Source organism: Lagenorhynchus albirostris, chromosome 17 (genome assembly GCF_949774975.1).
Source record: "Lagenorhynchus albirostris chromosome 17, mLagAlb1.1, whole genome shotgun sequence".
Taxonomy (NCBI): domain Eukaryota; kingdom Metazoa; phylum Chordata; class Mammalia; order Artiodactyla; family Delphinidae; genus Lagenorhynchus; species Lagenorhynchus albirostris.
In genome coordinates this window covers 45,445,555-45,460,270 of record NC_083111.1, presented here as the reverse complement: position 1 = coordinate 45,460,270, position 14,716 = coordinate 45,445,555, and the positions used below count along the sequence as shown (strand labels likewise).

Below are 14,716 nucleotides of genomic sequence, written 5' to 3'. Positions count from 1 at the left end.
TGGGCAAAGTAAATTAAAACCTTCTGGAAAGGATACACCATTCTAGATGCCATTAAGAACATTTGTGATTCATGGGAAGAGGCCAAAATATCAACATTAACAGGAGTTGGGAAGAAGTTGATTCCAATCCTCATGGATGACTCTGAGGGGTTCAAGACTTCAGTGGAGGAAGTAATTGCAGATGTGGTGGCAATAGCAAGAGAACTAGAATTAGAAGTGGAGCCTGAAGATGTGACTAAATTGCTGCAATCTCATGATAAAACTTTAACGGATGGGGAGTTTCTTCTTACGGATGAGCAAAAAAGTGGTTTCTTGAGATGGAATCTACTCCTGGTGAAGATGCCACGGAGACTGTTGAAATGACAACAAGGGGCTTAGAATATTACACAAACTTAGTTGATAAGGCAGCAGCAGGGTTTGAGAGGATTGACTCCAATTTTGAAAGAAGATCTACTGTGGGTAAAATGCTATCAAGCAGCATTGCATGCTACAGAGAAATCGTGAAAGGAAGAGCCAATCAACGTGGCAAACTTCATCGTTACCTTATGTAAAGATACTGCAACAGCCACCCAAATCTTTAACAATCACTATCCTGATCAACACAGAGGCAAGACCCCACACCAGCAAAAAGATTAGAACTCGCTAAAGGCTCAGATGATGGTTAGCATTTTTAGCAATAAAGTATTTTCAAGTAAGGCATGTACATTGTGTTTTAGATATAATGCTATTGCATACTTAACAGACTACACTATAGTGTGAACATAACTTTTATATGCACTGGGAAACCAAAAAATTCTTGTGATTTGTTTTACAGCAATATTTGCTTTAGTGTGATGGTTCTAGAACGGAACTCACAATATCTCTGAGGTATGCCTGTACCTATTTTAGAGATAAACACTACGAAATTTAGTTATTTGTATGAATGAGCCTTGGCATTAGAGCCACGACTAAAAGTAGAAATTTCTGATTTCCACTCCCAAACCCTTCCCCATACATAAATCCCCCCCACTGGCTGGGTTCCTTCTTATTTAACTTTCTCACCACAACTCTCCCTGAGTGATGTACTAGAGTGCCTCCCATTTAAAAGACCTACTTACTCGCTGAGTCCTGTCAAAGCAATAATTTCATTTCACATTACTACTGGCCAGCAAGAAACGCTCCTAGCAGCTAAATTTTCAGATAAATGTTCAAGTTGTGATCATTATGACATTAAAGTCACAGGTTAATTCTAAGCCTTTCCAGGGACATTAGCAAAACTGTTAATTCTAAAGAGACATGTAATTCAATCCTTCTCTTAAAGTCACAAGAACTAAATGAAATCAAGATATGATTTATGAGGTGTTAGAAGCCAGTTTATGATTTTCTAACTGTTGGTTTACTTAAATGTCTTCAGCACATTTTCTGCAGACCTATTCATGAAAGAGTAAAGAAGCCAATTATTATAACTGAAAATTTGCAAACTACACAATATCTATAATGGCACTGAAATGACATGAATTTTTTTTTTTGGCCGATTACAACTCCTATTTTAAACTCAGCCTAAACATATTAACAATGATGAAAAAAGCGACAACCACCATAACATTAACAATTCACTGAGCTCTATGCTGCACACTTAGCTAAGAGCTTCATATACATCGTTTAATCCTCGCAGCAACCCCAGGAGGTTGCTACCCGTATATCCCCATATTAAAGATAAGGAACTGAGGCTTAGAGAGGTTAAATAACTTGTCCAAGGTCACACAGCTGTATGTAGCAGAGCATGGATAAGAACTCACAACTAACTCTAAATCTTGACCTCTAAATGAACTCTATTCCATGTTTGCCTCTTAATTGAATCTGAAGCCGTATCTGTAACATTTATAAAACTAGAAAATGAAGGAAGTGTCCCATACTAGAGGTATCATGACATGGGTGTTTCTAACCTACACAGAAGTTGTGTCATAACCTGCTTTTTTAGAAAGATAAGTCCTAATCAACCGTAATTTCTGTATTTTAGTTTAGTTGATGTTTGAAAAATTACAATAAGATAAAAAGGTTGCAAGAGGGCAGAAGCAATTGTTTTCAAATTAGTTTGTTAGTCCCTAGCACCCATTAACGAGTAATAAGATGACTGTGTACTGAGGGAGCAGTGGGTGGGGGTAGCGAAATCCCTCAGAATGGTTCAACTCCTTCACAATTGACCAGATGGCACAGTCATTTCTTCAAAAACAAACAAAAAGCCCCAAACAAACAAGAAGAAAAATGACTTTTTGAGGCTGCCTTGGGCTGCATAGTCAAGATATGAGGCAATTTCAAATCTGGACTCCATTACCTTAAACAAAACAAATACCAATTTTTAAATATTTATAAACACAACTAATACGATTATGTTAAAACAACTACATACATCTTTATTTAAATGAGAATTGCCAATAATACAGCTGCTACATGTAAAGGTGCTGGCAGAAGATCTCATTTCTGTTAGAGGTTGCTCCAAGTTAGAAGGGCATGGAAAAAGGCCATTATTTTAATATTTTAAAAAGAAACCTGTTAACTCACAGATAAACTATCTACTTGGACTAGATGGAAAATCATTTATAGGTTATTAGTATTAATAGTCATAAAAGAAATTGAAGTTGATAATTTATACTTCAAATAATTTGCCATTTTTTTAAATTATGGAGAGTAACATGAAACACTTTCAAGTATAGCTGGTATAATTTAAGATCACTAAATTATGCAGATTGGGGACTATACTTTATTAATGACACTTTCAAAATCATAAGCAATTCTCATTATTCTTATTTCACTTCAGGTTTCTAAAATAGATGTAGATATAGGTATACATAAAGATTCCATTTTATTCTGGGTAGCATTCCATGTAGAATTAGGTTTTTTAATATATATGTGTATAAATGGTCTTATAAGATACACACATATGTCTATATAGTCACATGTGCTGAGAAGGCAGATTGACATGAGGAACAATGAGTTTCACAGCATTTCCTCTTCTAACGTGATTTTATAATATATGAAAGAATATCCCTAAGGAACACATTGAGAGAACACTATTACCACCCTTTGAGTATTTGGGTATGTTCTTTGCTTAATGGTGACATGGGCAGAATCAAGTTAATACTGACAACTCCCTGGGAGCAGTAATTATTCATTACAATATATTTAACTGATCTGTGCTTATAGATGTAAAGATATTAAAGTATCACTTTTGGAGGAAATCCTGTATTAAGTTTCTCAGAAAACTATGCCTCCACTAATGGACCAGAAAATATTTTTATTATCTTAAAATTGCAGGATTTCTGGTGCCAGCCAAAATTGAAATAAGCTCAGTACAGCCCATCTCCCATGCTGCTTAAATGAAAACTCAAGAAAAAAGACAAAACACAAATACCTGACGACTCTCAAAAGTAAACAAGAGCAATGCAGACTGGGGAGGGGAGTTAAACTTGCAGATATGACCCAATAGTGGTGAATTTTCTATTTTGTTTTGTTTCAGTTTTCCTCTTTTTCCTTATAACTTTGACTTGAGAGTGAGTCCTAAATTGTGGTGCACAGTGATAGCAGGAACAGCCGAAAGTCCAACAGAAACCCTGTCTGGAAGATAAGACCCCTGTTTTCAATACTGTTGGGGAAACCAGCTGCTTTTTAGTTTTCTTTTTTCTCTCCTAGTTTTGCCCCAAGTGTGGGCTGTGTGTGTGTGTGTGTGTGTGTGTGTGTGTGTGTGTGTGTGTGTGTAAAGCTGTACAATGCAGTGGCTGTGCTGTGGTGGCAGTGACACAAGCATTTAAGATATTACGGAAGAATTACAACTGTGTTTCATGAGGTAAAGGTAAACATGCTTGAAATAAATGGAAATATAGAAGTTCTCAGAAGAGAAATAGAAACTACAAAAAAATAACCAAATGGAAATATTAAAACAGAAAAATCCAATAGAAATTATCCAATATGAAGAACAGAGAGGAAAAAAGAAAGAACAGTGAATGGAGTCTCGGGGATCTGAAGAGCAATGTAAAAAAGCTTAACTTTGGAGTCCCAAAAGGAGAGTAGGAAGATTGGTACAGAAAAATATCTAAAGAAAGAATAGCCAAAAAGTTCCTAAATTTAGTTAAAAAAATATTTACAGAGTCAAGAAACTCGGAGAACCTCCAACAGGATAAATTTAAAGAAATCAAGCCAGACACATCATATAATAAATCTCAGGAAACCAAAGATAAAGAAAAAAATCTTGAAAGCAACTAGAGGAAAACAACACATTACATATATGGAAACAAGGATTGGAATTACCATGAATTTCTCATCACAAACCACAGAGGACAGAAGAAAGTGGAACAATATCACTGAAGTGCTGAAAGAAATGTCAACCTAGAATTCTATATCCAGCAAAAATATCGTTCAGGAATGAGAGACAGAGAAAATAATACTCCCAGATAATGGAAAACTAAGAGAATTTGTTGCTACAGACCTGCTCTAAAAGAAATGCTAAAGAAGTTCTTAATGCTGAAGGAAAACATACCAGAGGAAAACCTGGAACTTTAGGAATGAAGGAGGAGCTCTGGACATGGTAAATTCCTGGAAGAAATATAAAACGTACTAGTTTTTTCCTCTTTAGTTCTTTAAAATATGTAAGATTATTGAAACAAAGGTCAAAATCTTATCTGGTAGGATTTTCAGTATGTGTAGATGTAATATATATTGGGGAAGGGTAAAGAGACCTTTATGATTGTAAGGCTTTTACATTTTCTTGGAGTGTTAAAATATTACCACTAACTAGACTGACTGTGAAAGATTAAGCATATATATTGGAAACGTCAGAGCAACCACTAAAATACATTACAAAGACACACAGCCAAAAAGCAAATAGATAAACAGAATACTAAAAATTATTCTGAATTGCAGCTAGGGAAAAATCTATTACTACTAAAAAAATAAAATGAAGAGTAGTCCTATATCGTTCCTCAAAATCCTAGCAGTTTTCCTTAAACCATCCCATACAAATGATACTAAGCTTTTCTAAATTGTTTCTCCGGAAGTAGAACTTACAGTTCTTACTTAACTCTACTTAACTTCAAGCGTTTCACAAGCTCTCCATGTCATGAAGATCCATATCCTGTTAAACGTTCATCATTAGCTATAATAAGTATAATTACTAAATGATGAGAGATGCCTGAAGGCTGAAACTGGGTCTTATTACTGGTTCCTCAGCATCTTGAATATGTCTGATAAATAGCCAGTGTTCAAATAGAAAAAATGAATGACTATTCCCAAAGATTGCCTGAGTGTAGAAATGAAGGCACACTAGGGATCATAAGTTCATACTAAAATAATGTCAAGTTGATTGTCTAAAAGGGGGGGGTGTGATTTTAAAAACCATGCTGATTAATTTAAAATAGTTACCTCAAGCTATAACACTATATTCCAACAATGCTCAAAGGATTTTTAGTATTTGCTTTCAGGGTCTTCACTGCAATCTCTTGAATATGTCAAATAAAAATCACATCTTCATAATTTAATGTGAAAAGTACTTCCATCTTTTTAGAATTACCCAGAGCCACGCTTAAACAATGAATGAAGTCAGTGATCAAATGGCTCTTACCATTTTTATGATCCTAATGAATTAGAGAATCAAAACCTCTGAGATGACCAGGGCCTTAGAGGTCTCTCCTGTGTATGAATTATTTTGTAACATTCTTATTGGTTCCCTCATTAATTAATGAGTTAAGTAAAATCTTTGACATGTTCATTTTGTATTTATATAAGAATTATGATTTTTTTGAAAATTATCTTCTGAACATGATAAGTGTTTTGAAGGAGTGACACAAAATTCTTTGTTTACTTTTTGTTCCATATGATTTCCATACAAAGTAACATTAGCATATATAATAATAGTTTGACTTTCACATAAAACAGTAAACAATTACACGCTGTTGTGCTAAAAGTTTTTTTACAATCAAATGTTTCTGTCCTCTTAAAAAAGAAAATCCATTATCTCCAAAACAACCTCTGGCCACATCTGAAATGCTGAAATTGGGTGATCACTGAACTGCACATATATGCTAAAACTGCTACCGGTTGGCTGCCACTTGAGTTACCTTACAAAAAAGGATTAATTTTAGAATCAAGAGAGAAAGTATGAACACTACAGAAAGACATAACATGTTTCTTCTTTCATTTTAAACTTGTGATGCCTTTAACCTTTCCTTGACCTTTCTTAGAAAGTTAGCTGCCTGGTGATACCCCTTTTTGTCCCTCCAATTAAGACATTGCCAATAGTCCCTTCACTTCAGAATCCAGAAATGCAACTGGCCACTTCCACTTTACTCCTTCTCTTCCCCATGAATGTTAGTGTTACGGTTATTCATATTTTTCTCTTTTTTCTTACCCACATGGTTACTATTTCAAAGCTTCAAAAGAATCCTGGACATGGAACACTGCTTTCTTCAGGATTAAAAGTGCTACATGAAGCGTTTCTGGACGACTAAATTGGTAATGGAACTTTGATAGTTCATTCAAGTGGACCAATTTAAAATAGAAATTCCTCAAATCAGTTTTTGAAAAATAACTTCATGAATATTTAATAAAATTTATGTATTTAAGTACTGGATAAACTAATTAGTGTTCCACTAGAATATCAAAAGAAAACTTGCATCTTTAAAACAAGTCAAAATAAATTGTAATCTGATAGGGTAGTGGCTTACAGATGTCAACTTCCTGAGGCCAAAGCTAGTTTAAATATTTTTAGAAAGGTAAGTATGGGGAGACGAATTCCAAATTACAGAATGATAAAACTTTAGATCTGGAATGAGCCTTGTTGGTATCTTTTATAATCATCACATTTTACACATAAGGAAACAGAAACCCAAAGAAGTGAACTGCCGGGCTAAGATCACTCTGCTAATTAACAGGAACAATTAAATCCCAGGCTTTCTGCTTCCTAATTTAGTAATCTTTCTACTATATATTGATATTAATAACTAAAGCAGTAGCGGCAAACATTTATGAGGGCCTACTACTTGCTAGACTCAATGCTAAGTAATTTCATTAATTATCTCTTTTCGATTTCATAATCGCCCTATGACATAGATAGGTAGGTACACATCTCCTATGTGACAGAGTTAGAATTTCAACTCAGGTTTGTCATTTACCAAGAGAGGCTGTACTGTGTAGTCACATCATGGACACATATATGCAAAGTCACCAGTTAAAACAAAGAAAGCGAACCGTTTGCATGGTCTGGAGAGGGACAATGGAGGTTGACTGACAACTGCAATTCACATCTTTCTGTCCACTCCATGGAGCCATACAGGGTGAGAGACTCAGAAGTCCAAAAAATCTTGGTTTTGTATTTTAGCTCTGTCTATTGCTAAGTCTGTAATCTTGGACAAGTTACTTCTCCAAACTTTAGTTTCTTTTTATGTAAGATGGGAACATATTTCCCACAGAGTTGTTATGAGGATTAAGTGAGATAATGCATTTAAAGCAGTTAGTACAATGCCTGGCACAGACTGAATACTCAATAATTGCTAGTTGTACTTTTTGTTTTTTAGCCATTGTATTTTAACTATTTGTTTTCAGACAAATTTCTCCAAATCACTAAATTCATTTTTAAGAGACATGCTAACTTATACTGATGACTCTATTAGCATAGTGTAAATGTCCAAGAAGATGCTTTTTGTGTAAGGAAAGGCATCCACAAGAATATTATGCAAAGGATGCTCCTTAGGAGGTATGTAAGACTTTTTCCTCCCACAGGTAAATCCCCTATACTCAATCTGGCCCATAACCTTCATCCTAAACTTCATCTACTGAAATTGGGTTCCACATTGGTCTATGCACAAGGATGTTTTTTAAAACAAAAAATGCTTTATTATTTCAACCTAGGAACCAGTTACAATTCAAATGTACACCTTGGCTATGAGCCCTGAACTTTGCTGAACTTAGTATCTTTTAGTAGAAGCTGCTAAAGCCACCCACCCATAAAGCAACTGCAGCTGACAGCACTTAAGGAGGGGCTTGGAATTAACTTTTATTCTCCCTATCCTACACCTACTTTTTGCCAATGCTAAGCAGACACCCAAACAGGTATCAGGTCTACAGGCATGAGTCCTTGAATCATATAACATCAACTACTTCAGCACTTCTCCCATCTCCAGTGACCTGAAGTACCCATTATATTACAGGCACTCAGTAAATGAGAACATGTTTGAAGAAGGGAGGCAGTGGTGGCTGGTAAATGTTGAACATCTGGCTCTCAGAGCAGGACAGCTGACTGACAGCATTTGCCAGTATCTGTGGTGTAAATATTCTCACTATGGCGATTTAAACTACCAGTGGTTTAACAACGGTCTTTCAAAGTTCCTAAAAATTTAACAATCAGCTCTTTTGAGCCAGTATGAGCCAGCACCAGCACATCAATGGAGAGAGGGCCAGCAGGCAGCCTAGGAGGTAACGCTACGATTTTCCTCCTTAGCAACTGGCCAGTTACCACCTTCTAAAGTAGAGGACTTGAACTATACCTCTGCAAGAGCCAAGGGCTCCTTTGAACCTACGTCCTTGGGCTGAATCCTGACCCTCACACCTGCTATCTACTCTCCAGGAGCCTGCTGTGTAAAATGATTCTCCTTAATGCCAAGAATGAACCAGCCTGACTTCCAGATTGGACAAATTCTCCAGATACCTCACTGCTGGCGTCCATCTGCTACACGGGACCACCTGAGAACAATAAAATGCCTGAATTATACCCGAGCTTGCTAGGGCCCTCTTCCAATACTGGATCTTAAGACGATCCAGCTACCCTCTCTGGTAGTCTTTCCCGCCAAATCTCTAATTCTACATTAACTCAGGGAAAATGTCTCTGTATCTTCTTTGGCCCTGTTTTCATTAGCTCTTGTTACTTAAGAGCCCATACGTCTTAAATCTGAACCCCTGATCACTTTCCTAGTCTCAACAGGCAACAAGCTTCAGAAGTTCAATATAATTATTATAATATATGACACTCTCAGGTTATAAGGAAGGTTTGGATGGGGCAAGGAGAGCCAGCTGGCCAACACCACTAATAAATGCACTTGTTGTAGATGTATAAAATCTTTTTTTTTTAAAAGGAAGTAGCATTTTAAAAATTTTTATTTATTTATTTATGGCTGCCTTGGGTCTTTGTTGCTGTGTGCGGGCTTTCATTGCGGCGGCTTCTCTTGTCACAGACCACAGGCCCTAGGCGCGTGGGCTTCAGTAGTTGTGGCTCACGGGCTCTAGAGCACAGGCTCAGTAGTTGTGGCACACGGGCTTAGGTGCTCTGCGGCACGTGGGATCTTCCCGGACCAGGGCTCGAACCCGTGTCCCCTGCATTGGCAGGCGGATTCTTAACAACTGTGCCACCAGGGAAGCCCAGATGTATAAAATCTTTAGGTCACCTTACTTTACTAATAAACCTTCTCAAATACACTTAATATTATGCTGTTACAGCAAGATGATTAGGGCAAAAGAATACCAAAACAATAAACTTCATTTTCTAAGGTTTTCCTGTTTTTACCTGAATAGCTGCATTGACATGGAAAGCATACCTATGGGCTATTAATATGAAAAAAACACTTTGCTTCCTAATCACTGGAAATTGTTAAGCATTTCAATAGCCCAGAAAGAGCCCCTGTTTCATTCAGTTCCTGAAAAAAAATTCAGAGGCACAGTAAGAACACTAAGGCTAAAAACCCTGTTACATTTCAAACATTTACTTAAACATGATTCAGCTGTGGGACATGAACTTTACATATTCTGTAGAGACAAGAAGTCTTGTCTGGTCTGCCAGCTGTTTTCTGCTTGATCAATATTCAATGTTTGGGACTAAAAGTTAGTATGTAGTAGTAGTGATTAGCACCCCAGTAAATTTGAAGGCTCTTACCTGTACATTTGTAATCAGAGGCCACCCCTTTAAGCACAGCATCGAAAATGGATATTTCCACTCGCTGCTTTCTGTGGTGACAACTCAGAAGCAAAGAAGGCTGGGACACAATAAAGTACAAAAAAGGTTCTAGCTGCAGGTCACCAGTTCCTCTTCGTCCAGGTTGCCGAACGATAGTTATGCCAAGCGCTTGTCTAGCAGATGACCTTGTGGATGCATGCAGACTTTCCAGAGAGATGACCCCTATTTTTTTCCCTGAAGGAAAAGATATGTTGCTGCTTAAGAGATCTTCTGCTGTGACCATGGAAATACATGCCTGGCTGGGCTTAGCGACGTCTGAATCAACTTCTGGGAGATTTAATGAACTCTTGCCTGTTTTTGCATTATCCTTTTGTTCTTGCGATTTTGATTTGGGCAAGGCCATACAGGAATAGGTCATTAGTGAGATTCTACTTGCAGTAATGAATATGTCAAAAGGAATAAAATTTAGATTTTTTACAATTGATGACTGGCGTGAGGGACGGGCAATGCGATGCTGACTGGTACCACTGTGCTGCTCTATTTGTACGATTCTGATTTTAACACTGTCACTGCCAATTCCACTATCCTGAGCACCACTGTACCGAGATGAGGTATCAGCCATGGTTCCATCATATGTATCCATTTTTTTCTGTTCTTGCTTAGAGATCTGTAAGGAAAAATAATAAAATATTTTAAGCTAGTTATATTCCAAGTGTTACTATACAAATGTTATAGAAGCATGTTAAAAATGGGTCTAGTATAACTGAGAGTAATCATAAAAAGAAACTAGGCGCTCTTTCAAAAAAATTATTCATGTTAAAATGCCAAGACAATACTTAGGATAAACATCAAATGTGCATTTCTATCATTAAAATGTATTTTTCAGAGGAATTCCCTGGCGGTCCAGTGGTTAGGGCTCTGCGCTTTCACTGCAGAGGGTGAGGAATCAATCCCTGGTTGGGGAACTAAGATCCCCACAAGCCAAAAGAAAAAATAAATAAATAAATAAAATGTACCTTTTCATGTCAGACTTTACTTTCTTTGCCTTTTAAAGAGTTACATTAGTTAGTATTCTTTACCGTGATCTTCCAAGTAGTATAATAAACTGTTTCCAAATCATGATTACCATTGGTTGAAATTATATTTTATGCAGGAGTAGTTTATATTGTTTACCCTGTCATTATAAAACTGATTTATAGGATTTTGGATAGTAAAAGAGGGAAAAGTCAGTAGTCCTAAATTATGAAGGACAAAGAAAACTAAATGTGTGCCATTCAAAACGATGTTTATTTTCCTTTACTACAACAGGACTTGAAACAAGGGTAAGTGTAAGTGATCAAGCAAAATGTAAGTAATTAAAACCCTTGAAGGTGGATTTTCCCTTTGTGCACTGAATGTATCCATGATTTCTCAAAATTTTCCACCAATTGCCTACATAGAGAACAAAGAACAACTTGGTGGTAGCAGCAGTTATGACTACTTTGGCAGCACAACAGCAAGACCTCCAGTCTGATTCTTTGGTTCCCTTTTTTAGTCTCCCAACCATTAGTTTGTGATACACTATTTGAGACCTAGATATTTCACTTGCTTTTTCACTGAAGTCATTCAGATTCATTAAAGAAATCATGGAAAGTTTGAGAGAAAAACAAAACCCTCCCAACCCCCATTTTATTACCAAACATAGCCAATGGCAATCTTTCAGTGTATCTCCTTTCGTCTTTTTTCCTACCTGTGCGTAGGTTCCCTCCCACCCCCACCCCTTTATGGTTATAATAATACTGTAGAGACAAATTTGAAACCCCCTTTTTTTTTTTCTCTGCGTTGGGTCTTCATTGCTGCATGCGGGCTTTCTCTAGTCGGGGCGAGCAGGGGCTACTCTTCGTTGCGGTGCATGGATTTCTCATTGTGGTGGCTTCTCTTGTTGCAGAGCACGGGCTCCAAGCACGCGGGCTCAGTAGTTGTGGCTCACGGGCTCTAGAGCACAGGCTCAGTAGTTGTGGCGCACGGGCTTAGCTGCTCCGTGGCATGTGGGATCTTCCTGGGCCAGGGATCAAACCTGTGTCCCCTGCATTTGCAGGCGGATTCTTAACCACTGGGCCACAAGGGAAGTCCCTGCAACCCAATTTTTTTACATGCTAATATACTCTTCATAAATGTCATTTTAAAAAGCTGCATAATATTTCATTTAACGTTAGGAATAATTTGTTCAACTATTCCCATACAATTGGAGTTTCAGGTATTCAACTTTTGCCAACAAACATCTATGACAAACATCTAATAAGATTTTCTTAAGAGGATCCTAGAAGTGGGATTACTAGGTAAATGGTATGAAGAAGTTTAAGGTTGTCAAATATTGCCAGCACCTTTCCATAACGGGTGCACTAAACTATATTACGATCAGCAGTGGAAAAATATTCCCAAAGTACTGGGTATTGCTTCTCATTTTTTAGGCTGTTCCTTAATTTGGTAAATATAGTATCATTTTTCCACATGCTACAAATTATTATAAGTTGCTTATGAAAATGTTAAAAGGCAGTTAAATAATTCAAGACAATGATGTTATAGTCATTAAAATTTTTCAAATAATAGTTTTTGTTAATTTATTTTAAAGTTGTTCAGGAAGGCACATTGTTGTTAGAAAAATCCAGCCTCAGGTATTTGAAACAAAAACAGCTAACCCCCGTTCTCTGAAGACACCACATTCTTTTAAACCATTCTAGGTATACCATGCTCTTTCCCTTCCTGGAGTCCCCTTCTGAGCTCGATGTAGCTGGCAAACATTTAGCTATCCATGAAGACTCAGAACAATGACACCTGTCTGAGAGTTTTGCTTTCAACTCTTCTCCTGATTGGTGATCCTAATAGTTAACTCAGACTTCTATTTTAGAATTTATTATTTTCTACTAAAATGTTCTGTGGTGGCAGTATGAGATAGCATTAAAACAATCTAAAGGCTTTGGAGTCAGAGAGAAGTAGGGTCAAGTGTGACACCTGCTAATTGTACATTACGGGACAAATTACAATCCACTCTAAGACTACATAATCTCATCTGTAAAATGGGGATAATAAATCCGACCTCAAGGGGTTAATACGAGGAGTCAATGAGCTAATGTACCTAAAGAGGTCAGCACACTGCCTGGCATATAGTAAATGCCTGATAATGGGCAGCTGCTGTGTGTTTGTCTCTTCTACCAGGTGAAGGACTGCTGGAGGGATTGGGCCATATCATTTTGCTTCTGTCTATCACCAAGGAATAGTGCAGTGCCTAGCACACTGAAGAGAGGATCCATAAATGTTTGATGAGATGTTAGTTTCTGATACAATATTAAATGAAAAAATTGCTCTGCAGACTAGAAATACATAATTGTTAATATGTAAATATATGTGTATACTGTACTCTTTAAGGTCTGTCTAGACATATTCATGAGCTCTTTCCTTATCTGCATCCTCCACGTTTTGCGCTGATCACACTTGAAGAAATCCTTTTCTCTGCTAGATGCTCATCCTCACACTGGGGACATTAATACTCAACCCACAAAGTTGTTGCATCATTAAATGTGTTAATGTATTTGACCACACGTAGTAGGCACTCAGTAAAGGGTAAGTTAAAAAAAGAAGTCATCTTCTTTGTGAAGACTTTCTCAACCTTTCCAGATGGCGTTAGTCTTTTCAGCTTCTATGCTTTTGTAACAAACTAATGTTATTATAGCACTTTTCAAACACTGGTCTGTCTCAGAGACTGTGAGCAATTGAAGATAAAAAATAAGATAACACTGAGTATGTTTATTATTTGCCAAACATTGTTAGCACATTACATACATTTTCTTTACTAAGTGCTACAACCCTTTAAAGGGGATACTGTTATCCCCATTTTACACCTGAGGAAACTGAGGCTTAAAGAGATTAATCCCAAGGTCAGACTACGGGTAGGAGAGAATGCCATCAGTACTCGTAGCACACACCACATTGCCTGTCACATAGTAAAGCTCAATAACTGTGTGCTGGCCAAGCAAATGAATGTATTTAATTTTTAAATTCAGTAAAATAAAAATAAGGCAATTATCAAAAGGACACTTTAATTGGAAAGGTTTTAGTTATCTATTATAAAAATTTCAAATATACCTCCAAATCCACTACCAGCTAGGAATTCTCAAATAATATGGGAAAAGATAATAAAATCAAGTACATAAGTAATCTAGGATTTACTGCCCAAATTTTGAAGCATTACAAACCAAATATCTGTGTACAGCATAACTAAAAAAATCCTTTAGGTTGAGTTGCACAAGAAACTCAAATCAGGAACTCAACTATCTTTATTCTCTCAATCAGGAAAGGCAACCGCAATTAACTATATCAGACTATACCTTCCATGCACAGAGCATTACATTGTCTTTTTCTGATTTACAAATTTGTATTTAAAAATCTAGCCTCTCTTTCTTTAAAGTGTTCCACATCAGTGTTAATATGACAAAAACAAACCACCTGTAGGTAAAGATAAAGAAATGCAGTGTCCAGCCCTATTACCTGTTGAGATTGTCACATTAGACTCTAGTGAATGTCAAGGAGCAGGATCTTGCGATATAAATAACCAGCAGGGGCAGGACGGCAGCTATCAGCTTGGGTCACATGGGTTACTGAACAGAAGTCAGATGGTAACTAGTTCTACTCACTACTGAGCAGAATGGAATTTGAACCAATGACCCAGAGATGAAAGACTCTCTTATTGTTGGGGGCGGGGGGAGGGAGTACAACTTTCCCAGTATTAGACAACTAAATTCTTAAAAATCGGTTAAAAGTCAAGAC

At 37.0% G+C, this 14,716-nt stretch overlaps 1 protein-coding gene across 3 annotated transcripts in view; it reads right to left on the bottom strand.

Annotated features, from left to right (window-relative positions):
• The window catches only part of VPS13B (vacuolar protein sorting 13 homolog B), a 793,535-nt gene that overhangs the window by 229,776 nt on the left and 549,043 nt on the right, over positions 1-14,716 (bottom strand). For all 3 annotated transcript variants that reach the window (XM_060128467.1, XM_060128455.1, XM_060128456.1), the window contains exon 34: positions 9,893-10,580. In XM_060128467.1, coding sequence (XP_059984450.1) covers positions 9,893-10,580 — 688 coding nt within the window. The remainder of the gene's footprint in view (positions 1-9,892; positions 10,581-14,716) is intronic.